Here is a 27,231-nt window from a genome sequence, read left to right as displayed (position 1 = left end):
TATGAACTGAACCCTCCTGCTGTGGTCAAAATTTCCACTTGTAGAGGAAGTTCCTGATGATGGGAAGAGCTAGTCAAGATGCCATCCCTAATATTTGATGATCAATGTTACAAAATGCTTTTAATCAATATGTTAGTGAAAACTTGCTGAATGCAGCAAATAAAAGCCAAATATATACCAGATGCTTTCATATGAGTTGTGAGGGTGGGGGGTTATCCAGTGCTTACCAGATTGAAACCCATTCCAGTCATCTTGATCCAGTGATTGTGGGGCATTTGTGGTGGCTCTGATTTGCTCAAGAACTTCTGTATGAGCAGAAGCAGCAACTTTTTTCTCTTAACTGAGACATTGTTTATGGATCATCTCCCAGCCATCTTGCTCCTGCAGTGCTGTGTGCACATGTTGGCCTGGAACTTTAGTTTTTTAAAGAAATGTCAGAGATGTGGCAATGCTGAATGGGTTGCCTTTTAAAGAATGTTTAAAGGTTTAACTTTTAGGGTCCTGGTTCATGGTGTTGATCTTTACAAGTGCTTTCAGTCTTAAGTATATTTTTTGAAGGCACTCCACTGTGTCACTGTGGTTGCCCAACCAAACTTCCTGGTTAATATTCAAGTTTTTCAGCTATGCTATATTTATCTTTGCTGAACAGAGGAAGTGTGCCTCAAAAAGCAGATGCAAATATTTTCTGGCCTACCACAGTTTCTTTAACTTAGTGCAAGTTCTAGGGCAGTTGTAACATCCATTTATATCTTTCAACCATGCAGAGTGTAAATGATTTTCCCACCTGTTTTTGAAAGTGTGTCTCATTTATAGCAAGGAGTGAAAAAGGGTGTTGTGTTTTATTTTTTTAAAATGATAAATCTAATTGATGAGGAATATGAAACATCTTACGGAGAACCAATAGCTTAGCATGTGAAATGATGTTGGCAACAGGTGCTTTCTTAAAGCTTCCTTAAATAACAAAATAGCAGTACTTTCTTCTCTTTATTCAGAAAGGGTTTGTCTAAAATAGATTCTTTTAAGTGACTTCCTAATTAAAGTAATCGAAAGTCAGCTTTGTCCTGCTGATTTGTTTGCTAGGGAAGTATTTAGACCTTATCTTTACCATTTAGTGCTGTCCCATAAGTGGAGTATTTAGAAACATTGTCTGGTTTCTTGCCTTGGAAAAGATTCTTTGTTACAGCTATCTCTTAACAGGTAGCATTCTTGGAGGCAGAAATGGGTTGATCCAGATAGCAGCATTTTTCAGGAACAAGGATAATGTCCATGGCTGTATTCACAGTTACTTCTATTCTCCCTCCCCCCTCCAATTAGCATAAAAGCGCAGTCTAGCAAGCCTGAGTCACCTAAATGCCAAAGAATGATCTACAGTAAGTAACCCTATTGTGGTCTTGTGTTGCCAGAATTGCTAGCATTCTGGTAGTGCACGGAAGGCCATTTACAGTGGCAGGAAATGGGGAACGATGTGGAATGTGCAGCAGTGGCTCTGCAGGGGCTGGTAATTGAGCTGCAGGGAGGGGGTGTTCATGGGCATTTGGAAGGGGGAGAGTGAGGTGGGGAGCAGGCTTGAGGGAGAGGATCTTGGCAGCAAATGCACACACCAGATCCTATTCCCCATTTTTGGCCCATCTCATACCCCTTCTCTCCTTGGACTAGCACCAGCTATATCACTACTATGGATCCAAGGAGATCCAAAGGCCACCAGGAGGCCTGTGCAGAGATGAGTAAAAATATTACTTACCTCTGGCAGGCCTTGAGATCCCCCCCCCCCACTATTGAATGCAGCATCTACTCCACTAATGTGGCTGCATCCATGCCAGTGGTGGAGGATAGGACTGAACAGTTAGAACATATTTAAGCATTTAGATAAGATGACTATGTCAGTGTTCAGTGGCCTACCCGGGGTGGGGGGGGCAAGAGGTGCAAATGTCCTGGGCACTGCACTGAGAGGCGCTTGGCGGGGGCAGTGCTGTTTTGACACTGTTGGAAGTGGCACCCAAGGCAGAGGTGAGCTCTACTTCCAGGTGGCAGACCGTGCAGGCCTCTTGGGTGTCGCTTCTAGAGGTGCAAAAATGCTCAGATGGAGCCTTTCACACAACGTAGAAGAGGTGTGCCTGGGCTGCCTCCTTCCTTCCCCCTTTTTTCAAAGGAGGAACAGAGGAGGCAGCTGTGCAGAAGTAGTTTCATGATTGCCATCAGTGTCACCACAGTTACTTCTGGATCAGGTGGCAAAGACAGAGGTGGCTCTGGGCAGTGAAAGCCCAGGACAGTCTCTGGTTCACTTGTATGCTAATGGAGAAGGGGAATAGCAGTGTGAGGGCTAAGCTAGATGAGGTACTGAAGATATATGATTGGATCTCCCACAGCTTTTTCTTAAGCTCAAAACAGCCCCAGGCCCTCTGAGTTAGATCAGGGGAGCAGGGATGAGGGTTTAATTCTTTCCCCCTCCTTGTTTTCCTGGTCAAAATTGCACTCCTGAAGTTGATTGCAGTTCTGAAGCCTTGTGGAAGAAAACATACCAGCACCATACAGAGCAGATTATAGGTAATCATTTAGGGTATATATTCATCTTCCCAGCTTCATAACCCTCCAAAATGTGCAGCCCATAAGTTTGATTTAAAGAGTAAAATTTTGCAAAACCATGGAAACTCTGTCTTGTGATCCTTGAACTGTGCCTGTATTCTTAGCTATTTTGATCTTATTTGGTGTAAGTGAAAGGAGATGAAAGCTCTAGGTTGATATAAGTAAGAAAAGCTAGACAAAAATAAAAACTTATATAAATTCTTGACATGAGCAACCACTGTGTGGTTTTAAGAGATGGATAGTTCCATTAGACATTAGGCATAATCTGGACCAAGTTTGGAATATTTGCTACAACCTATATGATGTGGTATTTCTGACATACTTCCTGTATGTTATAATGTTGAACTCTAAATTAAATGTGGGAGATGGTTAAGTCAAAAGCCAAATGCTGTTGTGGCAGCTGTAAAAAAGAAGCACAGAGAAAATAATTATCTATTAGGTTAGCAACAAAAGAAAATATTTGGCTATAGATTTGGAAAGAAATGTGTGCACTAAAACTTGTGTGCCTGCCAAAACTTTGAAGTTCATCTTGTACATAATATTGAATTTTTGCTGTTTGGTGCATTTAAAGAGCCAGCATAAGAAACTTGATAGCTTTGAGCAGCTGATTTGAATGCCTTTGCAAAAGAATGTGTACTGGGAAATGAACAGTAGAGGAGGGGGGAAAGCATCTGTATTGATGACACTTGCTTTTTGTTTTCCTAAACATTGTGCATTTACTATATATGTGTTGGTGGGTCTGCAAAGACCATATGAGGATCCAGCATAGCTGCCTTGAGTGCCCTTTGGGGAGAAAGGCAGGCTAAAAATCAAATAAATAAATAAATTACAGCAGCTGAGAATGCTTGTTCTTCTGGTGTAAGATTCTCTGTTCCCTAGATTGTCAAACCGGGCTTGTTCATGTCCCTTTCTTTGGATTGACAAGAAAGAAGGAAGTGGCCTCCTTTAAGAAAGTGAACCCTGTTTTATTTCAGTAAGCTTGGAGTGAGGTGCTGTGAATTTTACCTAGGAAGGGCGGCAGTCTGCTTTACCACGGTTGCATTTGCTGCTTTTCATGTTGTTATATGTGTGTACTAGATTTTAGTTGTTTCAGATTTGGATTGATTACTTTTGTTGCTATTTTTAGCTCTTGAGCTATATTGTAAGCTAACTCTGAAGGCTCCATGGGGCCACGTAAAAATCTGAAAACAAACAAGCAGACAGTAGGTAATGCTCTATCAAGCCATACCACTTAAAACACTTAGCAAGCATTTTCTGATTCATGTTGATCTAAACACAATTACTGTCATCTCTTTTAATTGTGCATGCAGCCATGTTTGGTTATTTAAAGCTGGCATGTATTTTATATAATTCACATATGGGTGCAGTCTTGCAATCTGACTACTGTCTTTTGAATAAGCGTTTCAGAATTTACCTCCTGTCAAGCAGTTACTAGAGGGTAATTTGGTACTCAACACAACATTTAAAAACCCCATCTCAGTATACTATCAAGTCGTCTAGCTGGTGATTGTTGTTAGAAGAGCTGAATTGAATTTTCCTGGGTTTCTGTTTTCAGGTCAAAAGTCACCCCTTCACAAAGTTCATTAAAATCTTTTCACTGGAATATAGGCAGCATGTTTGAAAAGAAAATCAAAGTTTTCATGACTGTTTAGTTGTGACCAGTTTCTCAGTTTGTAGCTAAGTAGTACTTAAGCAGTAGTAGCAGCCCTGCTCAGCAAGACATCGCAGCTTTGTTTCAATTAACTGTAAAGAAACATGATGGAAGAAGGTGCTTTACAGTCCTTAATGCTATCCTAAAATGGAGGCCTCCAGCTTTAACAGAGAGAATTGTGCCATCCCAGATAAAGGCTCAAAAGATGAAGCTCAGAGAAGCTCTTCAGTCCAAATGAAACATAATTTGGCTAATCTCCCTATCTTCCCCTTAGTCCATGTTGACTGTGGTTGGGAACTGTGGTGTGGTTAATGGCCATCACATGAGCAAGATGAACAGCTCAGACAAATTCTGTGAAGGGAGATTGGGTGCACGCTGAGAAAATGGTTCTTTTGGAGTTGATCAGTGACTATTCATCTCGATACTGGTGGGCTTTCCTGAGCTCATTTCTTTGGGGCTGAAAAAGGTCCTTTTTCAGTTCTATTTCTTTCAAACTGGTTGAGGACTGACAGGGATTTTTTTTCTTCTTTTTTAGATGAGGTTGTGGAACTTCCCTTGAAGCCTTTTTGATACTTCTGCATCACTTTAGAGTGTTTGCAAAGACTTCATGGGCATTTTAGAGCTAGTTTGTTCTTGTTTCTGTGCAGGCGCCAGAAAAACAGTAGTAGATAAATAGTGGTAAGAGTCGCATTCAGTGCCCAGTGTGAAAGCCGGCTTCATTGACCTTATGAAAAGACTAACACTGAACAGTGAGTTATTTTGGTTCATGAATGGAAATGCTATTTCTAAAAAGATGTTCCAAGATGTTTTGCAATTTTCTAAGCTATTCCTGAGACTATCCGAATGATAGGTCAGTGTTCCTCTCCCAGACAGTCTTGCTGAATCATGTTAAGGGAGGAAGTGAACAGGACGCAACTTCTGCCTTCCATTTATCCCAGCTGCAAATGTGGCCCATGTGTCTCTAAGCAGCTGTCTTGGTTATGACAGTTGCATGCTGGGGCTTCCTAACACACTCCGAAAGCTTTTCCCAGCAAATAACTGAGAGAGGAGGCAGTTCGGTGTAACTGGAAGCAGATGGGAACCACATGCATCATGCATCAGAACCTGGGTCCCACATGCACAGAGCTTCACATATGTGGAATCTTCCCCTTTTGTTTATATAAGCAATGAAATAGTCAACACAAGTAGTGGGGAATCCTGGTGAAGACGCCAAACATTTTCTTTCATATAGCTTATAAAGAAGCCCCTGCATGTATGAACCATATCACATTATGTACTTATAAAGTTAACAAAGTTAGCATTCCAAGTAAGGTGCCTGATTTCCATTGTCTGTTGTTCAAGTCCATTGTCACAACCCATTTACTTGTGTTGGTGATCAGCCTGCAATTCTGATATGACAGTCTGTTCTTGGATAGTTTATTATTTAGTTATATTTGAGTCACCTGTCCACAATAGGTCGAAGAGGATAAACAGATAGATAGAATACAAAACAGTTTCAAAATAAGCAAAATACCAGGTTAGAAGATTTACAAAAAGCCAATGTTATACTGACAGTGTCTACCACCACAATGTCTAGTGTGGGAGGAAGTGACTGGGTGAGCATTGGGCTGAAGGAACATGACCAGTGGGGCTTAAAGAACACCAACCCACCTCTCGAAGCTTCCACTTCCTGTGTCATGGCTGGACCAGCCCTCATTGCTTATATATATATCTGCTGGTATAGCAAATGTATTTCTATATTTTAAACATGTTTGTGCTACTTTTCCAAAGCAGTGAATAGAATCAAAAATGAAGCACAAACGATGAACATGCGGGCTCCTGCACACACACACAAAACCCCAGGTGAAAATTGCATTCACTAATTGCCTGCAAATGGGCCTAGCAGCATACTGACAGATTGTTCATTTGCTGCAACATAGGCTGAATGCGTTCACTGGTCTTTGTGGATCTTAGAAGTTGGTGTCCAGTTTCTGCTGGTCTCAGTTTGATCTCACCACAACCCAGCCGCTGACACAGACATGCGATTAAAGTGGCATATGCAAACCAGCCCTACTATTAGGCATGGCCATGCTTTGACGCTAAGCTTCCTTTGGAAACTGGTTTTATGTACCATCAAAGGACCGCACGTTTATTAGCAAGTTATTTAAATATTTCATTTTTGCATTTTCCACTAAAGAATTTGGAAGGTAGTATTTTGATTGTATGCCCCAAATACCGCAGGATTGTGGATTGACTCTAGCACTTAGTACTGACTGTAATAGATTTTAAAACAAATACTAAGGGAATACTACGAGTGGTAGCAGCTTCCCTCTAGCCTTGTTTGTCTATAGAAGTGTGTGTTACATAAAACAGATGTTTGAATGCAGCTTCTTATAAGCAAAGGACTTCAACTTGTAGTTAAATCCTTGGCAAATTATAGTTCTTCTAAATTAGGAAGCAACGTCTAATGTTTTCTTGTTCAAGAGTGGACTGAGGTGAAGGAAAAGAATAAATCTGTGTGGAGTTTAAAAGAGGGTCCTCCCTCTTTGTATATTTTTCTTGAAAGAAAAAGTATTTGCATGTTATGGGGTGCCATAAAGAAGTTGTTTATAAGGAATTCAATGAAGTCAGCAGACAAAGATCAAAGGCCTTGCAGCACCAGTAGCCATTTAAAACACAAGCTGACCTTTATATTTTAATGGATTTTAACTGAGTTATTTTGCTTGGATTGTATCTTGATATATTTTTCTTAGTTTTATTATGTTGGTTTTCTGTACAGAATGTTACTTTGCACCCTGACAAAATGAAATTCCTTTAGCAGTTTGGCCAATTCAGCAAAGCAAGTTTGCCAGTATTGAATAAAAGTTCCTTTACAGTGTTAAATCACAGTCAAGCAATGACCTGAAAGATTGGGCGGGTGTTAAAATACTTCTTTACATTGTAGACTAAGGCCCCTACCAGATGTGCAGTTATTCCATGAGCAAATGCATTCATGAGTTACATTCATGAGTTTCAACCCATGTGGGTTTGTGACCACCTATTCACCGCAATCAGAGGGTTTCTACATGGTGAAAGCCATGCTAGTTGTGTTGCCAGGCCCAGTGGCTCCTAGAGCCATGTGACGCCATGGAGCAACATGGAACCTCCCTGTGCCTGCAATGTAACCCCTCTCCCTAGTGTATGTGCGGCCCTTGCTTCCAAAAAATGGCTCCATTTGGAGCCATACGAAGACAAGGATAGGCGTGAGGGCCAATTTCATGGCATTTGCCACATGAGGAAGGTAAGTGCAGTCACACCCCCATTAGAGACAGTGGAAAACTGCCACTCTGCTGCGGGGGGGGGCATTGTAAACCCCCCCCCCGCCCAGCCTTAGCTAGTCCCTCCTCCCAATCAAATGAGAGGGAAAATGAAATGGCCTGAAACCACTGTGAGGGGTAGAGTATGGCTTCTTATCTCTTTCATGGTTCCAGTCCTGTTCATTGCACCTCTGCACAAGTTTTTTTCCCCTTTAAAAATGGCAAATGGTAGTGGGCTGGAGGCAAATACTAAAGCTCCCTAATCTTGCCAAGGTTTCATACCATTTAGGTCATTCTCATTTGTCCCTTATATCTGACTTTGCAATGGTAGCCAAGGCAAACAATTTTTTCTAGCCAAGGCACACTATTAGATAAGACCAGAGCATTGGGGCCTACAGTGCAAAAGCACAGTTGCCACGCAAGCCATTCAAGCTACAGAGTACTTTGGGAAAAGATTGGCACTCCATTCCCTTAGGTATTTTTTCTGAGCATTATCAGGTCAAGAAAGTCCAATATTACTGATATAATCAGCTAAGGCTGACATCCTATGGATACTTACTTGGGAGTAAGCCCAAATGAATTCAGAGAACCATACGTCCATAGAAACCTCTATATGATATTACACAGGTGAAATTCCATTTCATGCACAGTTACTTATGATTAAGGCCTGTAGAATACAGTGATATATGCATGAGGAAACGTGCATAGGGTTGACTTATGATCCTGTGCCCATTGACTTGTGAGTAAGGCTTGCTGAACTGCATGGGACTTCCTTCTGAATAAAATGCATAGGATTTACATGCATCTATCAGAGCTGGTCCCTATCAAAGTGGATTGACACACAATGATGCCTGCCCTTGCACAGTGCTGCTGTTTCTCAAGGGCTAGCGGTCTGTAATCTATATGCAGGGTATGGAAACCTTGCTTTGCTTCTAGCCATAGTGTAGATCCCCAAGTATGACTCTTGGCAGCATAGTTGCATCTATAAATTATGAATGCTACTCTTTATTGTATTCTTGTTTAGGGGTTGTCACATTGCATTTTCTTCTTTTTTCGAAAAAAAAATTTGATCCAATAGAATAACAAACTTCGGAAACACGCCTTTGAGTTGAAAATGAATGACTTGACATACTTCGTGCTGGCAGCTGAAAATGAGCAAGATATGGATGAGTGGATTTCTACTCTCAACAAAATCTTGCAGATAAATCCAGAAGGATGTGTGCAAGAGAGAAAGAGTGCAGACCTCACAGACTTAAAATTTGGTAAGAGGGAACAGGTTCTTATCAATTTAGATGTAAAATGCAACATTTAATGTGTTTCACCCTTGTATAGATCTCTGGGAAGATTAAGAGCTTTTAATCACTACTCAGCAAGTACCTGGTGCTAATTGCATAATAATCATCATTTGTGTAGTGTTTTGGAGTGTTCAAACAGCTTCACATGTAATTTTTCTAACTGCTCAATCAGTTAAGTATTATTCTCCCATATTGGAGATGGGATCTGAGAAGAAATGACTTGGCTGAGACCACCTTGTAAATTCATGGCAGAGAGGAGAGGCAGACTGTGGGCTGATTAGTCACATACAGTACCAGCTCCAGCTAGTATTAAATGTTCACTAAGTATAGATGTATAAACTCTACTGCACATCTTTTGGCAGAGTTTGTCTGAACAACATGGCATAAAGATCTACACCTAGATCTTAGCAAATGCATTTTGGTCACCCAGTCTCCTTTTAACGTACCTGTATCTTGAGTTTTGCTGTCCCTGTCGTACTCAGAAAGGTTTATTTTTGCAGGGAGACCTGAACGATGATTTAAAATGCATTTGCATTGAAAACTAACACAGTGGAAGAGTTGTCTGACAGTGTGCAGTGAGATCACACTTTCATGGAACCTTCCCTTGACCACAGGGCACATCCTGTTACATGTGAGGCATAATTCCAGAAGCAGAGTAGCAGCTTTTGTTCAGTGCGCAGGGCCACAAATGCCACCACTTGACACCCACAGAGGAAATCCATGGCTAAAGACGTTTTATAAGAATATAATCTTAGAATCATGATCCTGAACTAATAGATTCTAATGCAAAGTTTATTGTGAGACACTGTAGTGGTTACCATGTCAGCCTAAGAGCAAAGAGACCTGTGTTCAAAACAGCTCTCTTCTGTGAAATTTGCTCGGTGACTCTTGGCCCAGTTACTATCTCAGATTAACACAACTCACAGGGTAGCTTGTGAGGTAGCATTGTGATGTTGAAATGGAATAGGGAAGAACCATAAATGCCACCAAGCTCCTGAGAGTAAGGGAGGGATGTAAAAGTAATAAAATGTCCATGTTTCTTGTCCTAGCTTTAATGGATTATTTTTTCATGTAGGCTGTAGATTTCAGTGCACATGTAGAGCTCTGTGAGGGCTTCTATTTGAGCATGTTCCATGTGTGAAATGGGAAATTACTCCTGGGCATGCAGAGCATTGCCCCACTTATAGAAGCAAGCTGTGATCACAACCCTACCCATGCAAAGTTCCTGGTCTTGGTTGCCATGTTCATCTTTAAGACATTGAGTAGGCATTAATCTTCACTGGTTGTTTTTATCTTCAAGATTCTGAGGACTTGTCAGCCAATTATGACTGCCCACAAGAAGAAACTGATTCTTCAGAAAATACACTGCATCCAGATTTTTCTAAAGTAAGAGATTTGTCCCATTTACAAATCTGTCAGTAATGTATATTCCAATGAGGCAAAACAAAAAAATTCACAGCTATGTTCAGCAAAGTGTGTTAGCATCATTTTGCAGAGAGCAGCTGCCGTAGGAAAAAGTGTTATTTTGGTATAGCACAAGGGTATGAACAGGGCGCTGAAACAAACACAGCACAATATTTATTGCTATGGTCAGCAGGAGGGGTTAGTGGAACAGTTTCCCAGGGCACAGCTGCCATTGGAAGATGTGTCATTTTGGCATAGCGCCAGGTTATTAACAGGGCTGATATTTCTTGTCAGGGACAGCACAGGAGATGACTTATCTACAAACCATCCTAAAGGAATTTCAGCCACCATGGAGCCATGTGGTTAGCCTATGGTTGTAAACTGTTAGTATTAAGGTTACCATGCAACAAAGCGGAATGCACCTGTCTCATCTAGAATTGCCACATTAATACCAATACGTGGTATTTTGCCCACCATTTGAGCTATTCATATACTCGTACTTAGGACTGAAATTGAGAACAGAGAAATGGAGGCCACCAGCCACGTACTGTGGCATGCCAGGTGATTGACCCTCTACATGTACCCACCCTTCTAGATCTAGGTGAGCCAAAAACCCAAGAAAGACATTCACCCATGAAGGACTGAAACACATGGCTGGTGGTCTGCATTTGGTTTTGTGGGGTCACAAATTGTGCTAGCAAGATATCTAACCAAAGTCATCTATGCTTCATAGTTGGCTTCACAGTTGAGTTTAAAATCACAGCCATGAAAATTGATGTGAAAAGTGTCTTCAGTTCACTCAGACACTTCTTCAGTTCTGAAGAGCTCCTTGTCCCTTGTTTGACTGACTCTCTTAATGAGATATTTGTTATTTACAAAATTATTTTTTTGTTACAGTACCTCACAGAAACAGAAGAAACTGTCAGAGATTCTCGAAATATGGAGCGACTAAATCTGTTCTCCCTAGATCCTGATGTAGATGCAAGTACAATTTTTCTGTTTTAGGCAAATATATGCTAAATGTTATTAGTATGGCTAGAGAACAGTTCCTTTTTCTCTTTTGCTTTTGTATACAGCTTCCATTTTCTGTTTTTTTTCCATACAAACTATCTTCTAAAGTTAGAAAAACTTGTTTTGCACTGCACCACTGATCTTCTAGGAAGAGACAGTCCATGCTGAACTACTGCTTGAACCCAAACCCAAATTCTTCCACCCTTCCTCCTACCTCCACCAGCGCACACCATATTGCACATGCCTGAACTCCTCAAGTGCTCACCGTCAATTATACTTCCTTCAGTAGTACATGCCAGGGTTATTCACATTTCTACCTGCATGAAAATTGCACACAAAGAATAAAGAGAGCTTACCTTCTCTGATGACGTCCTTTGCTAATACAGCTTCCTCTAATGGCCACAGGATGGAATGCTGGAACCTTCCTTTCCTAGAATTCCCTCCACTAACCACTAGAGGAAATGGAGGAAGAGGCAGCAGCACACTGGACATTATTGGAGGAAATAAGCTACCCTATCCCTGCCCCATGAACTTCACTTACCTCTGATGATGTCATCAGTTGCTGCCACCTCCATGGCCACCTTCTAGTGACTGGTAAAGTGCTGGGAATGGCTTTGAACATTTATCCATTGGCCATTAGAGGAAGCCACAACAGAAAGACAGCAGCACTAGACATGGAGGAGGAGAGGCCCCCCCCCCATTCTGCACTAGCACACAAGGAAACAATGGAGATGGGCTCCAAGCAGTTGGGAGGCTGGGAGAGCCAGTGGGCAGGTAAAGAGCATGGAGCACTTCCCACCAGCTTGCCACTTCCTCCAGCCCGCCACCCGAATGGATCGGTAGTGCTTCTTTCTAGCTTATCTCATTTTTCTCATGCCAGTATTTTTCTACTGATTTAAAGTCACCTCAGTGTTTTTATTCCAGACCTTGAATTTTCAAAGAAAGGAGCTTACAGGAACAGGTTCTTTGCTCAGACCTTTTGAGGAGAAGGAGGCGAAACGGATAATGATAACTTGCAAGTCCCTCAATCTGAATCTTCAAGCTTGTGTTTCTGAAAATGAAAATGATCCCATTAGCAACGTAAGTTTGTCTGGGGCTGGGAAGATGTTTGAATGTCAAAATCTTGTTATTTCTGTTCTCAAGAGAGGGACTCCTGCTGATTCCCTTGTCAGTTTTGTTTTAAACAAGACAGGCTTCTTTTGGCATTGTTGCCCTGATATGGTATCATCGTATATAAGTATGAATCTGCTGTTTCATTATCTCATCTAGTTTTTACATAGTTTGATACTCAGAAGAATGCAGGCAACCCAATCCTACCTAAATCCCTGCACAGCAATGCAGTGGCACTAGCATGGTTTCCACTACATCCTACAGGGGATTTTCAGGAGCTGGAGGTCTCTTTAGTCTAAGGCAGGGGTGTCCAAACCCCGGCCCGGGGGCCACTTGTGGCCCTTGAGGCCTCTCAATGTGGCCCTCAGGGAGCCCCAAGTTTCCAATGAACCTCTGGCCCTCCAGAGATTTGTTGGAGCTCACACTGACCAGACGCAACTGCTGTCAGCGTGAGGGCAACTGTTTGACCTCTCGTGTGAGCTGTGGGATGAGGGCTTCCTCCATTGTTTGCTGTTTCACATCAGTGATGCAGTAGCAGCAGCAAAGGAAAGGCCAGCCTTGCTTTGTGCAAGGCCTTTTATAGGCCTTGAGCTATTACAAGACCTTCATTCATTCATATAAGTTCATCTTTAATATATTCATATATGTAAACTTATGTAAATTTATTCAAATTTTAAATGTAAATTAATTCTTTTTTCCCCCGGCCCCCCGACCCAGTGTCAGAGAGACGATGTGGCCCTCCTGCCAAAAACTTTGGACACCCCTAGTCTAAGGAGACTTATGTAAACTACAGCAGCTGCTATGAATCGACTCAGACCTGTGTCAATGATATCACTGGCAAAGACCATATTGCTCTCTGAAAGTGGGGTCAGGCCCAGGAGAAGGCTTAATTATACAACATCTGCCACCACCAACCCCACCCCCGCAGACCCAATTCACCCTCCTTCCCACCCTGTCACTGCCCCGCCCACCCCCATTTCACCCTGCCTAGCCTGTTCAATCCTATCCCTGTTGTACCCGGCAGGCCCACTGTACTTATCAGCGGAAGCTGCTTTATGACACCCATAAAGCAGCTTCCACCAGCACAATGCTAATTATTCCAACAGAGGAGGGGGATAGGATTAGAGCCTTACTTATGAACCCAGCCATATTTTTCAGTTTTGAGTGTTCTGTATGGGTTTGGGAATACTTTCACTGTGATCAATGGTTTCATCTGACTGAAGATCAAACCTTATTAGTGCAAAGTGAATTTATTTCATTATACAATGTGTGTATGTGGTAATGCAAGGAGGAGCCATCTGGGGGGGGGCAGAGATTCATGATTGCTGTATGCTGAGGGATTTTAGGATTGAGCAGTGCATAAATTAAAATAAAACTCCATCACAGTGGCCAGCAACAGTTTGCCTGATTGTTGCCAATGTTAACTCCAGGGAACAGCATACAGTCTTTACAACAAATTAACCAAAAATATAATGGTTTGGATTGAAAGAGGTGTGGCCAAGGCCTTGGCATGGCCTAGTGAATCTTGAAGTTCTTCCTTTTGAGTGGTAGTTCCCCTTGCCATATCACAAACTGGTCTTCAGACGTTCCTCAATTCAAAAGAGGTTTGTCATGTAGCAACAGAGGCTACTGATCAAGAATCACAAGCCCAGATCTCCCTTGAGTGTACAGAACTAATTGTGCAGCTCTTTGGATCCAGCACAATAACTATTGAAGAGAGAAAGCCAGTAAGTAATGTATTTGTACCTGTTGAATATAATTAAGTAAATAAAAGCTGGTTAATAATATATTGCAGAACACTAGATCGTGAGCCTCCAGAACACTGATCATGAGTCAGTTGAGGCAATGCCTGTAGGGTGGACATAGAAGAGACTGCCAATTAGGTTCCGTTAATTCAACCTCCGTGGTTTTTGGACAAGACATTGATTTCCTTCATTAACAGATGACATCAGCCCCATTTATTCAGAACACACCAGTCAATACTTTTTTGGCAGGATGAAAAAGCTGGCAAAATCATAGCTGCAGTGAGAGTTGAGAAACTGCAGAATCCCCCACCCCCCACTAATGCAAACCAGTGAAGAGCAAACAAAATCCTCTTGCATGTGCAGGGTTGGTTGGAGGGCTGGGAGAGTTTGGTGGAAATTACAGCTTGCTAGCTGTTCAACTTGCGGCAACATAAACCTGGCTGAAAATAAATACTTAGCAGTATTGCTAAGATGGCAGGAAAATGCTCATACACAGGTCACTTGTTTTTCAAAGTGAAATATATACCAAATGACATTCATTGGCTAATTTGACCCTAGTTCTTTCAGATTTAATCTAAGAAACGTTGATGACAGTGTGACTTACTAGGGCCCTAGCGTTACTAATAGTTTGGGCAATGTTCATCCTTCACAGCTGCTACACATTAAGTCAGCACCGAATATTTTTCTTTCCTTAACATTAGGAATTCTATCCAGCCTGCCGTTTGGGGTTTTTAGTGGGAAAGTGTATATTAGCTGCCAGTGATGCATCAGAAATGCCTCATTTATTTTACTCTGTTATTTCAGAAACTATACTTTGTAATCCATATTTTGTAATTAAGGGCGACATTTTGAACTTACTGTTCTGTTCATTCACCTGTGGAAAAACATGCCTTTGTACTTCTTGTTAGTTGGGCAGCTGATATATATTGTACAAGAAAACACAATTCATAACTGTCTGTAAATAGCTAATATGAGTTTGTTATGTAAAGAGTGAAGCTGAGAAATCATTGGAAACCATGCAGAATCAATAGTAGCCGCTTTAGAGGCACCAGCTGCTGTAGATATAGGGAAGCTTTATCCTTAGGATTCCTAAGTTCAATCAAGTGCATTCAAATTAATAGGACTAAAATTAGTCACAACTAACTTGTCTCATCATTTCAGTGGTGCTTACTCAGGATTCACTTTCTTAAGGTGTGTCATTTCTGTGTCCTCCTCTCCTGGGGCAGTGCCACCTCCAGAGGGTTTTCGATCCCAAATGATATCCCAGCTGGTACACCAGTTGTGCCTTTAGACCTTCCTCCTTTATTTTGTCCGTCACGTTACTGACAAAATGAAAATAGAGTTGTCTCTCTCCCGCTTGGGTTCTCTTCACCCCTTCTTCCTATCCAGATGCCTTGGTTAGGGGCCACTCATGGAGGCCTCTTAGTGGATAGGGTATCCAGGGACAAGTTCCAAGCTACCTGCCGTTCCACCAGGGTGTCCCAGATTTTTTTAAGGATTGAATCTGGCTCCCTGGTTCTTTGCCCTCTGGCTCATTCTTAGAGTGTAGCAACTGCCCTCCCCTCTGATGCTGCCTTGGGCTTCCTTCTAGTAGACCCCAAGCAGCTATTTCCACTTCCTCTCTTCTGCCTTCCATCAGCCCCTGGCTCTCCCTGTGGCCCCTTTTTTCTTTTTACCTCCTCTTCCTCTGCCCTGCTGTCCAATTACTCTCTATAGGCTTTTACCCTCCACCTTCTCTCCTTAGCATTCTGCCTCCATCTTGCCTTTTTTCCTCCATCTGCTTCCCCCCTGAACTCATCCTGAGGATCCTCTTATGGGCTGAGTCCAGCTTTTGGCCAGGTGTCGCTGATCTATGACTCTTCTTGGCTGAATGTGGGCAAAGCCCAGCACCACCACGCAGTGCCTTCCTCCTGCCCCTCTCGGAGTGGCTCAGTCGCTACAATCCCCGCCATCCAACAAAATCGTCTGCTTCTGCTCTACTGGCAGATGGCACATCACCTTCTCTCCCTAGCCTCACTGGAGGCTCATAGAATACAACAAAATATGAATGTGATTTTTATTCCATTGGCTAAAAGGATGCAAGACAGAAAAAATGTGTACAGGCATCTCTCTGTATCCATGGGTCCCATATCCGCAGTTTCACTTATCCGTGGTTCTCAAGTTCCCCTCCCTGTCACACTCATGATTTGACTCTCTTTTTTGCAAATGCTTTGCAAAAGAGTGATTTTTCTTCCTTTTGCTCTGGAACAGGAAGCAAACAGTGACAACCAAAACTGTAGCTGATAGAAGAACTACAGAAGGTGATAGTGAGAAAGCTAACAGATAGGGGAGAGTGGGGGACATGGATCGGGACTTGGAAGGGGGCAGGTTTGGCAGCAACTGAATCCAAACCCCCTTTCTGGACCAAATTCTGTGGCACAGGTCCATATAGACCTACACCAGCAATTTCACTGGCACAGGTCTAAGTAGACTCATCTGTGCCATGGAGGCTTATTCCCTGGCAAGAGAATGAATGCTTCCTTACCTGGAGAAGACCTCCACAACTACCCACAAGATGCAGTGGTAGCCATTTGGTATGTTTGGCAGGGGTATAGGATTGGGCTGTTAGTAGTGTTTATTCTCATGTAAGTGCTCACACAGTTGATTTCTCTACCAGTGAAACTATTTCAAGCAATTTAAAGTATTCTAGCTAGCTACATTCTGATTTTGTGTTTAATCTTACTCTGCTTTTGCTTTTTACCTCCAGATTGAGCCTTTCTTTGTGAGTCTGGCTCTTTTTGATATAAGGGACAGCCGAAAGATCTCTGCTGATTTCCATGTGGATCTAAACCATACTCTTGTTAGGCAGATGATGTCAGGTTCTTCACCATCTTTAGAAAATGGTACTATTGAAACTGTTGGCTCTAAAGAAGATGAACCACAGGTCAAAGGGTTTCCAGAAGAATGGCTGAAGTATCCCAAACAGGTACCTGGTGTCTGACTAATATCACCGGTTTGTTTTTTGAATGTTAAATCAGAAAATAGTGAATATATAAATTTTATGGAATGGTGTGGATATTCAATCTACCTAGGTAATTATATTTGAGTCATAAATATTCAAAATGCTATTAATGTAACTCTAGAAGAGTATTCTTCACACTGAAAGCAGAAATGCATATCTTTTTGGAAATAATATTTTTGTTTTTAAGTTTCATAGTAAAATATTTGTGCTAATGTAAAGTAGGAGCAAATGCAAAACTGCCATGTACAGAACAAAACACAGGGGTTCATGAAATACAAGAGGTAGTAAAGATTTTGTGATGTCTCAGGGCCTAATCCCAACCAATTTTCCAGCACCGGTGCAGCCACAATGCAGCCCTGAAGTAATGGAACAAAAGTTCCATACCTTGAGCAGGCCTCTGTGACTGCCTCCCCACCATAGGATGCAGTGCACATCCCATTGGCACAGCTGCACTGACACTGAAAAATTGGATAGGATTGGACCCTCAGCTGATATAAACATACCATAGACAAGAAGAACTTAGCAGCAGCAATTTTCTCACTGTGCTGAGTTTGGGAATTACTACTCTAGAAGTGACTTTCTCACAAACGTACATACCTATATTTCTGTCTTGTCACTGGTTTTTGTGTCCTTTCCACAGGCAGTTTTCTCCATAACTAATCCCCATTCTGAAATTATGCTGGTGGCAAAAATTGAAAAGGTGCTCATGGGTAATATTGCCGCCAGTGCAGAACCTTACATAAGGAACCCCGACTCCAACAAGGTAACATAACCTAAAACTTAAATGCCTTTTGCAAGTATGGGAAATGTCAAGGATGTAGTGAGAAACCACACTAACAGACTGCTTTAGCAGTCCACTGAACCATTATGCTCATTTGTATCCTTTGTATCTATTTAAGAGATTTTTCTACGGCTGTTCATAATGTTTTATTGAGGTCAACCAAATAGAGCTAATATGAACAAATTCAAAAAAAGTAGACAAGTCAAATCAATAAACCAATTAAAAGAACCTCAGTAAATGGTATACCTCAGTAAACAGTATGCTATCAGAACTAGTGTAAGAAACAGAACAAACAGCCCAATCCTATGCATGTCTACTTACAATTAAGTTCCATTATAGTCAGTGGGGCCTACTGCCAGGTAAGTGAGCACAGGATTGCAGCCAAAGGCAAGCAGCATTAAAAAAAAAAATCATCAAAGGCACCTGAAAAGGACCCTCTTCAGCTAGCTTCAAAAACAAAGCCAAAAAAAAGGGGGGGGCAATCCTAGAGTTGCCCAGCATTAGCACTGAGCCCTGGCTCCGGTGCTAGATGCTGTAGACTTGCTTTATGTTTACAGCACCTGGTGAGTAAGGAGCAGCTGTGCTGGACCCAGAGCCAGCAAGAGGAGGTTGTGTCACAGCTAGGGGTAAGTGAGGCCACCAAGCAGCTGTGTGGCCTCTGGGGGTGTGGCGAGGATAGGAAAAGGGCAGGGATAGGGTGGGGGAAGGTTTGAACTGGGGTGGGAGGGGGTTAGGACCAGTGGAGCTCTACTCCACTGGATCCTGAACTCCATGTTAGGCTGGAAGACCTGACACAGAGTCTCTCAAATCTGTGCCAGCAACCTGTAAGAAAACCTCTTTTGGGAAATATGTCCAGACCATTGGGGTTCCATAGAGAAGACCATGGTCCATGTAGAACTAACGAAGCCTCTACATGAGATGGAGTTTGATGCAGGAGCTTTTCAGAAGACTTTATATGTCAGGGAGAGCTTATATGGGATACATTCCCTGAAATAATCAAGCCCTAAGCCATGTAAATATGCATCAATTGTAGATTTCTAATTCTGTTAACTCCTTGCTTATTACTGGGTCCAATTGTCATTGGTGACAAAATTTTCTTTCTACTTTAATGGAAGTTTATCATGTTTAAAATACAAGCAGTGGAGTCTTCAGCAGGTTGTCTGATAGTAAGAAACATTTGATCATGAAATATGAAACCTGTTGGCTGCAATTCTGGAGGTTGCAAATATCTCTCGTGCTCTCTGAATAGCAAAGGTTCTTGAATGATCTCTTAGGCTGGAGAAGTCACAAGTAGTTTACATTGTTCATATAAATCATTTTGTTGTGAAAATTGTAATGTCAAGTAATTATCAGTAGAACATCATTTACAATATATTTGTATAGAATTTCTGCTTAGGTTCATCACTGAATTTAATTAATTAATCATTATATTAATGATTTTCTTTTTTTGTGTGCAGTGGGCCCAGAAAGTGTTAAAATCCAATAAGCAATTCTGTAGCAAGTTGGGAAAATATCGGATGCCTTTTGCTTGGTCTGTACGGTATGTAATTGCCTGTGTACTCCAGTTTCCAGCAATTTCTGTTACAGTTAAAATCTTCAGACTGGGCTATCCTTTTATCCTGGAAACAATAAAAATTGGCAATTCATTAGGGGCTTGTTTAAAGCAGTTGTTTCTGGGCAAAGGAATGAGGGGTACAGCAAAAGAAATATAGCCATTTGAAGGCATCACTTTAAAAAATGTCTGTATTTTTTGGTAAACTTCAGCAAAGAAAGTGGAAAGTTTCACTTATATGTAAATATCAGCTTTATGGTACCTCATCTAAAGAACATAGTAGATATTTAGTAGTGCAATCCAAGTGAAGAGCTGATCAGCAACATCCAGCGACATAGCAGATTAGCATGTAACAGAAATGGTTACAAAGCTATAATCTTGCTATGAACATAACCCAGTAGACATACCTAACACATTCTTCCTATTATGCTTTCACTTGTTGAATGAAATCTAGATGTGTATTCTTTGGGAGACATTCAAAAATTAAATATAGAATTTATAGATAAATTAATAGATTGTCTGTCCTGTAGCTGTGCAGGAAGAGAGGTGAGTAATGAGGACAATGGAGGGAATTTGAATAGAATTTGCTGCTATAAGCAATTTCAGTATCTGCGGTAGCAGCAGAAATGTACCCCTCACAGGTACAGGGGGCTCCAGTTATGGACCTGGCCCCTATGCTGCCCTGGAATGCTGGTCTGCAACATGCCGCCACTCCTGTATCACACTCCCCCCGCCCCCAGGATATACATACCTAGGTTCATGGAGCCTTGTGCAATGCTCTGAACTGCCTTCTGAAGAGCCTTCTGAGGCGAATAATTAGTCTCAACCTGTACCATTAGTTGCCTAGACGCCTTTAAAAGGGGATTGGACAAGTTTCTGGAGGAAAAATCCATTACGGGGTACAAGCCATGATGTGTATGCGCAACCTCCTGATTTTGGAAATGGGTTAAGTCAGAATGCCAGATGTAGGGGAGGGCACCAGGATGAGGTCTCTTGTTATCTGGTGTGCTCCCTGGGACATTTGGTGGGCCACTGTGAGATACAGGAAGCTGGACTAGATGGGCCTATGGCCTGATCCAGTGGGGCTGTTCTTATGTTCTTATGTTCTTAAAATATATACAGCTCTTTTAGAGAATCCTTGATTTATTTCACCCTGGACACACATTTCCTATTTTAAACTGCAAATTATCAGTACTTTGAAAACCCAACAGAATAGTCCAGTGAGTGATGCTGGCATGGAAAGTAACCTCCTTGTGTAGTTCCTGTTCTCATATATTACTAGGATGGCAAGGAACCAGATCACATGATCCCATGCTCAAATCTGCCATCTGAATCAACTTCAACTGTGTTGAATAAATGTGGCTGAATCAGTCACATTCTATTTAGTTATGCATGTGTAAGTCCAAAGGAAATGCCCTATCATTCATCGATTTTGCCCACATTCATTGTTGCGTAATGCAGTTAAAATAGTCTTAAAATAGCTGTTTCCACTGACTAGACACTCACATCACACTGCCCAAAAAGGAACTTAACTATGATGAAAAGCAGAAACCTTGGACTATGAATGTGATTTCCATTTCTTTAATTTTTGGCATTAGCTTTGCTCCATTTAATGTGGAAATTTTCCTTTTTGTATTATTGTAGTTTAAAGCAGGTCCAGACAGCTGCAGTGTAATTTTTACATATTCTTTCATATTCACTTATCCCAAATCTGACAATCAGACTTCAAGGTGGCATTGTCCTACCTCTACATCGCCACAAAAGTTTAGATGTCCTATCCTTTTGGATGAACTGCTCATCTATTGCTCAGTATGTTTTCCCAAGGAATGATAATTATAGTGTGCATTCTGACTACAATGTGACAAGTCAATCTCTCGTTCTCATGTGCCTACCACAGCTGCCAGAGTTTGCAAATATGATTTGTACTTGGACAACTCTTTCCCCACAAAATATTTTCCACATTTTCTTCTCTCTTCCATTCTATTCTTCTCCTACAAATATTTTAGTAATGGTATTGGTATTGGCAACCTTCAGTCTCGAAAGACTATGGTATCGCGCTCTGAAAGGTGGTTCTGGCACAGCGTCTAGTGTGGCTAAAAAGGCCAATCCGGGAGTGACAATCCCTTCCACACCGGGAGCAAGTGCAGTCTGTCCCTGGTCTGTCTCCCTGGCTATGGGCCTTCCTTCTTTGCCTCTTAGCCTCAGACTGTTGGCAAAGTGTCTCTTCAAACTGGGAAAGGCCATGCTGCACAGCCTGCCTCCAAGCGGGCCGCTCAGAGGCCAGGGTTTCCCACTTGTTGAGGTCCATCCCTAAGGCCTTCAGATCCCTCTTGCAGATGTCCTTGTATCGCAGCTGTGGTCTACCTGTAGGGCGCTTTCCTTGCACGAGTTCTCCATAGAGGAGATCCTTTGGGATCCGGCCATCATCCATTCTCACGACATGACCAAGCCAACGCAGGCGTCTCTGTTTCAGCAGTGAATACATGCTAGGGATTCCAGCACGTTCCAGGACTGTGTTGTTTGGAACTTTGTCCTGCCAGGTGATGCCGAGGATGCGTCGGAGGCAGCGCATGTGGAAAGCGCTCAGTTTCCTCTCCTGTTGTGAGCGAAGAGTCCATGACTCGCTGCAGTACAGAAGTGTACTCAGGACGCAAGCTCTGTAGACCTGGATCTTGGTATGTTCCGTCAGCTTCTTGTTGGACCAGACTCTCTTTGTGAGTCTGGAAAAGGTGGTAGCTGCTTTACCGATGCGCTTGTTTAGCTCAGTATCGAGAGAATGAGTGTCGGAGATCGTTGAGCCAAGGTACACAAAGTCATGGACAACCTCCAGTTCATGCTCAGAGATTGTAATGCAGGGAGGTGAGTCCACATCCTGAACCATGACCTGTGTTTTCTTCAGGCTGATTGTCAGTCCAAAATCTTGGCAGGCCTTGCTAAAACGATCCATGAGCTGCTGGAGATCTTTGGCAGAGTGGGTAGTGACAGCTGCATCGTCGGCAAAGAGGAAGTCACGCAGACATTTCAGCTGGACTTTGGATTTTGCTCTCAGTCTGGAGAGGTTGAAGAGCTTTCCGTCTGATCTGGTCCGGAGATAGATGCCTTCTGTTGCAGTTCCAAAGGCCTGCTTCAGCAGGACAGCGAAGAAAATCCCAAACAAGGTTGGTGCAAGAACACAGCCCTGCTTCACTCCGCTTCGGATGTCAAAAGGGTCTGATGTGGAGCCATCGAAGACAACAGTGCCCTTCATGTCCTTGTGGAAAGATCTGATGATGCTGAGGAGCCTGGGTGGACATCCAATCTTGGGGAGAATCTTGAAGAGGCCGTCTCTGCTGACCAGGTCGAAAGCCTTTGTGAGATCTATGAAGGCTATAAAGAGTGGCTGTCGTTGTTCCCTGCATTTCTCCTGCAGTTGTCTAAGGGAGAATACCATATCAGTGGTGGACCTGTTGGCTCGGAATCCACACTGCGATTCTGGATAGACGCTCTCTGCAAGTACCTGGAGCCTCTTTAGTACAACTCGGGCAAACAGCTTTCCTACAACACTAAGGAGAGAGATGCCGCGGTAGTTGTTGCAGTCACCCCTGTCACCTTTGTTCTTGTACAGCGTGATGATGTTTGCATCCCTCATGTCTTGAGGTACTTCACCTTCTCTCCAGCAGAGACAGAGGATTTCATGCAGCTCAGTGACGATGATCTCTTTGCAGCATTTTAGGACTTCAGCAGGGATGCTGTCTTTTCCAGGTGCCTTGCCAAAGGCAAGGGAGTCCAGGGCCACGTGAAGTTCTTCTAGGGTTGGTTCACTGTCAAGCTCTTCCAGCACAGGCAGGCACTCAATGTTGTTCAGTGCTTCTTCGGTGACTACATTTTCTCTGGAATATAGCTCAGAGTAGTGCTGCACCCAGCGTTCCATCTGCTGCGCCCGATCCTGGATGACCTCGCCTGTGGCAGACTTCAGAGGGGCAATTTTCTTCTGTGTTGGACCTAGGGCCTGCTTGATACCATCATACATCCCCTTGATGTTGCCCGTGTCAGCTGCTATCTGTATCTCGGAACAGAGCTGGAGCCAGTAGTCGTTAGCACATCTCCTGGCAGTCTGTTGGACTTTGCTGCGAGCAGTTCGGAGGACCTGCAGGTTGCGCTCACTGGGACAGGCCTTGTATGCTGCTTGAGCTCTCCTCTTTTCCTCAATGACTGGCGTCAACTCCTCAGAGTGGGCTTCAAACCAGTCTGCCGCCTTGTTGGTCTTCTTGCCGAATATGGACAAGGCGGTGTTGTAAACGGTATTCTTGAAATGTTCCCATCTGTTGGATGCGTTTGCATCGGCCGGGCCTGGAAGAGATTCCTCAAGCGCTTGTGCAAATTCCTCCACTTTTCTCTGATCCCGGGTCTTGCTGGTATCAATGCGAGGTCTTCCTTCCTTTTTCGTGTGATACAGTCGCTTTGTTTGCAGTTTCACTCTGCTGCACACCAGGGAGTGGTCAGTGTCGCAGGCAGCACCATGATAACTGCGTGTGATCTTGATGCTGGGAAGGCTGGAGCGTCTGGTGAGGATCAGGTCGAGCTGGTGCCAGTGCTTTGATCTTGGATGTCTCCAAGAGACTCTATGTTGGGGCTTTGTGTTGAAGAATGTGTTGCTGACACAGAGACCGTGATGACAGCAAAACTCTAGCAGGCGTTGGCCATTTTCGTTCATCCTCCCAGTGCCAAACTGACCTAAGCAAGTGGGCCATGAACTGTTATCAGCACCAACTCTAGCATTGAAATCGCCGAGGATGAACAATGGCTCTTTTACAGGGATTTTCTTGACAGTGGTGGCCAGGTCATCATAGAATTTGTCTTTGGCTTCTGCTGGAGACGACAGAGTTGGTGCATAAGCACTGATGAGAGTGATAGGTCCTGCTGATGACTGGAGCTGCAGGGACAAAATTCTTTCACTTCCCACAGTAGGTGGGATGATGGATTTCAGCAGGGTATTTCTGACCGCAAAGCCAACGCCATGTTCCCTGGTTTCGTTTGGTGGTTTTCCCTGCCAGAAAAATGAGAAATTTCTCTCCTTGACAGATCCGGAATCTGGCAGCCTAGTCTCTTGAAGGGCGACGATGTCCATCTGCAGTCTGCTCAGCTCCATGTCGATGACAGCTGTTTTGCGTGCATCGTCTATTTCTTGCAGGTCATCAGAGAAGCCAGGTGTCATTGTCCTAACGTTCCAGGTGCCCAGCTTTAGGGCAGTAGTTTTCTGTTTTCTGTTGCATGGTGCAGAGTTGTCGATCCGCTTGTCGGTTTTCACCCTAAACCCCACGCACCCCATGAGGTTAACGGACCGTGGCGAGGCAACACCTTACTGGCTGGGGACTGCCCAGCTTAAGGCGGGCGGTAGCTGCCCAATGAGATGCAATGATCTCTCCCACCGTCGGAAGCAGCCCCTGGCGTCATGCTCTACGCCAATCGAGCAAAGACTTATAACCGGTAAACTGCTGCTTCCCGTGTTGTGCCGACGCCGTATGGCGAAGTTGGAGTGTCCTCTCCAGTGCGCGAAGCCTGGGTAAAGAAGGTATGGAGGATAGGCTGTTACCCATGCAGCAAATCCCCCCTCTCCACGTCGCTGGAATGGTCCAATGGAAAGGCAGAAGCCAACCGTATTGGCAGAAGCCAACCGTATTGGCAGAAGCCAACCGTATTGGCTTCTGCCTTTCCTATTTTAGTAATAAGCAACTGGTAATAAGATCTCTATCTGACAATGAGTTGCTTAAACTTAAAAGATGAGGAGTCAAATCTCATCTTATTTTGCTGGGTGGCGGACTCATGAGACAGGTGTTCTATCTACTTGGTTTTTTGAAATAACTTTATGACATGGTTCAGGGTGTGAGGCAGTTAAGCTGCTGACAGTTCAACAGCTGACATGTATCATTCATTTGACTGTTACATCCAAGTTTTTATTATAGAAGATAAAAATTGGTAGGGAAATGTTAGGGTTAGGATTACCCTCAGATTAAAAGGAAGAAATAATATGCATATGGAAGGTTGGTCATTGAATTCAAAAGAAGTCAGTATTGCCTTTTGATTTAAACCTGGTTCACGCAACCATACCCAAATGGTTGATCTCCCTCCTCCTTTTGTGTGTGTTTTTTAAATCAATATACAAAAGGATGCAGGGGGATCACGTTTGCCACGTCAAACATGCCCAACCTTTATGTGATTATCCTGTCTCTCTGGGGAGGATTTGTCTCCCTGGGGAGGATGGCTTTGAAGACAATTATGTTACGCAGTTTGTAATTGATTAAATGTTGCTTTCTTCTCATTACAGGCCAATCTTTAAGGATAATCATGGAAATATTGACAGAGATTCCCGGTTCTCACATTTGTTCAGGCAAGAAAGCAGCAAAATTTCAACAGATGACTTGATGAAACTAATAACAGAATACAGAAGGTAAGGAATAATTGCCTGATCACCTGCAAGGCGCTAAGATCATAGCAGCAACTTTGCATTTAGTGGTTTTTTGTGCAAAATAAAAGAGTACCAAAATAACTGCATTACGTGGAATGGTTTTCACATTAGCTTGTTATGTGCCAAATATATTAACTTCCAGCAGAGCTTTCCAGGAAAACTGAAGACATGTGTGATATATTAACTGTATTGGCACTTGATTTTTGGTCCTGCATAAAATTTGTTTCAGTTGAAGGAAGAAAAAAGTGTGGGAATGATATACATAGATTAATCTCATAGAGTAGTGGTTCGCAAACCATGTGCCACAGTGCCTTTGGGAGCCACAGTGTACCCAGAAAGGGAACTGCATATATCTCCAGTCACCCCTCCTACCAGCTCTCCCAGGCACTGCCATCTTGGATCTCATGCGATTTGGGTGCCACCATCTTGAATCCTGCAAAATGTGAGTGCCACCATCTTGAATCGCACAAGATCTCACAAGATTTGGGTGCTGCAGTCTTGGCTCTCATGAGATTTTGCAAGATCCAAGATGGCAGCACCCAGCTGAGCCAGGAAGAAGATGCTGTGAAGGCATTGTGACCACAGTAAGTAAGTTGTTGCAGATTCCCCTTTCTCATACATTGTTATTGAGTGGGACTTCTGTGTTCGTGGAGATTTTCGTCTGATGACCTTTCATTTTCAAAAGGAATCCTTTGCAGATTATGTAGTGAAGGATTTTTTAATGTCAGTTACTTCACTGAAATATTTTTTTTTATTTTATGTAACAGCTTTTGGCCATTTAATAAATCTCTTGCTTATTCTGTTGCTATCAAAACTATTCTCTTTTCTATGTTTGCAGAGCGGAGAAAATTAATAAAATACAGACCATCCCAGGCAGTCTGGACATCACTGTTGATTGTGTACCTTTGGAACACCCAAGTACGATTCTGTTGCTACAAAGTGCTGAAGTTGCTAAACATTATTAATGACACTCTTGGATTAAGAAAAAATTAACATGACTTTTGAAAATTAATTGCTTTTAACTGGTTCTATGGTTGCTATGTATCGAAGCTTATGTTGTGTTGGGTAAATAATTCATGTCACACCAAACATGTGAAGCTTTTTTTCAGAGGGTATTTCAGAGGACCTGTTCACATATTCCACAGTAGCAAAAAGGGAAGTTTGAGTAACTTTCACTTCCTCTCCACAAAATTCTGGATATTAGACTATTGGAAGAGATGTGAATTCTCCTGTTGAGAGGTGGTTTTATTTTATTTATTTATTTATTTTCACATTTTACCACTTCCCCTTTTGTGCAAAGCCCATATGCATAAAAAGTGGCTGTATTCATCACTCAGATTTCTTCTCGTCTTCCATCTGTGTTGGATCTATGAAGCAG

The 27,231-nt window shown here is 42.8% G+C and overlaps 1 protein-coding gene across 4 annotated transcripts in view; it reads left to right on the top strand.

Moving 5' to 3' along the window:
- The window catches only part of DOCK10 (dedicator of cytokinesis 10), a 230,435-nt gene that overhangs the window by 122,203 nt on the left and 81,001 nt on the right, over positions 1-27,231 (top strand). For 3 of the 4 annotated variants that reach the window (XM_066622584.1, XM_066622582.1, XM_066622583.1), the window contains exons 1-6: positions 12,150-12,299; positions 16,821-17,039; positions 17,716-17,838; positions 19,314-19,396; positions 25,713-25,835; positions 26,692-26,771. In XM_066622584.1, coding sequence (XP_066478681.1) covers positions 12,225-12,299; positions 16,821-17,039; positions 17,716-17,838; positions 19,314-19,396; positions 25,713-25,835; positions 26,692-26,771 — 703 coding nt within the window. In that variant the 5' untranslated portion in view covers positions 12,150-12,224. Of the gene's footprint in view, positions 1-8,587; positions 8,772-10,104; positions 10,191-11,105; positions 11,190-12,143; positions 12,300-16,820; positions 17,040-17,715; positions 17,839-19,313; positions 19,397-25,712; positions 25,836-26,691; positions 26,772-27,231 lie in introns of those variants that run through there. The other variant, XM_066622585.1, reaches the window with a different exon arrangement.

The sequence above is a fragment of the Tiliqua scincoides genome, chromosome 3 (genome assembly GCF_035046505.1).
Source record: "Tiliqua scincoides isolate rTilSci1 chromosome 3, rTilSci1.hap2, whole genome shotgun sequence".
Classification (NCBI taxonomy): domain Eukaryota; kingdom Metazoa; phylum Chordata; class Lepidosauria; order Squamata; family Scincidae; genus Tiliqua; species Tiliqua scincoides.
Note: the sequence above shows the minus strand (reverse complement) of the source record. Positions and strands in the feature narration are given on the sequence as shown.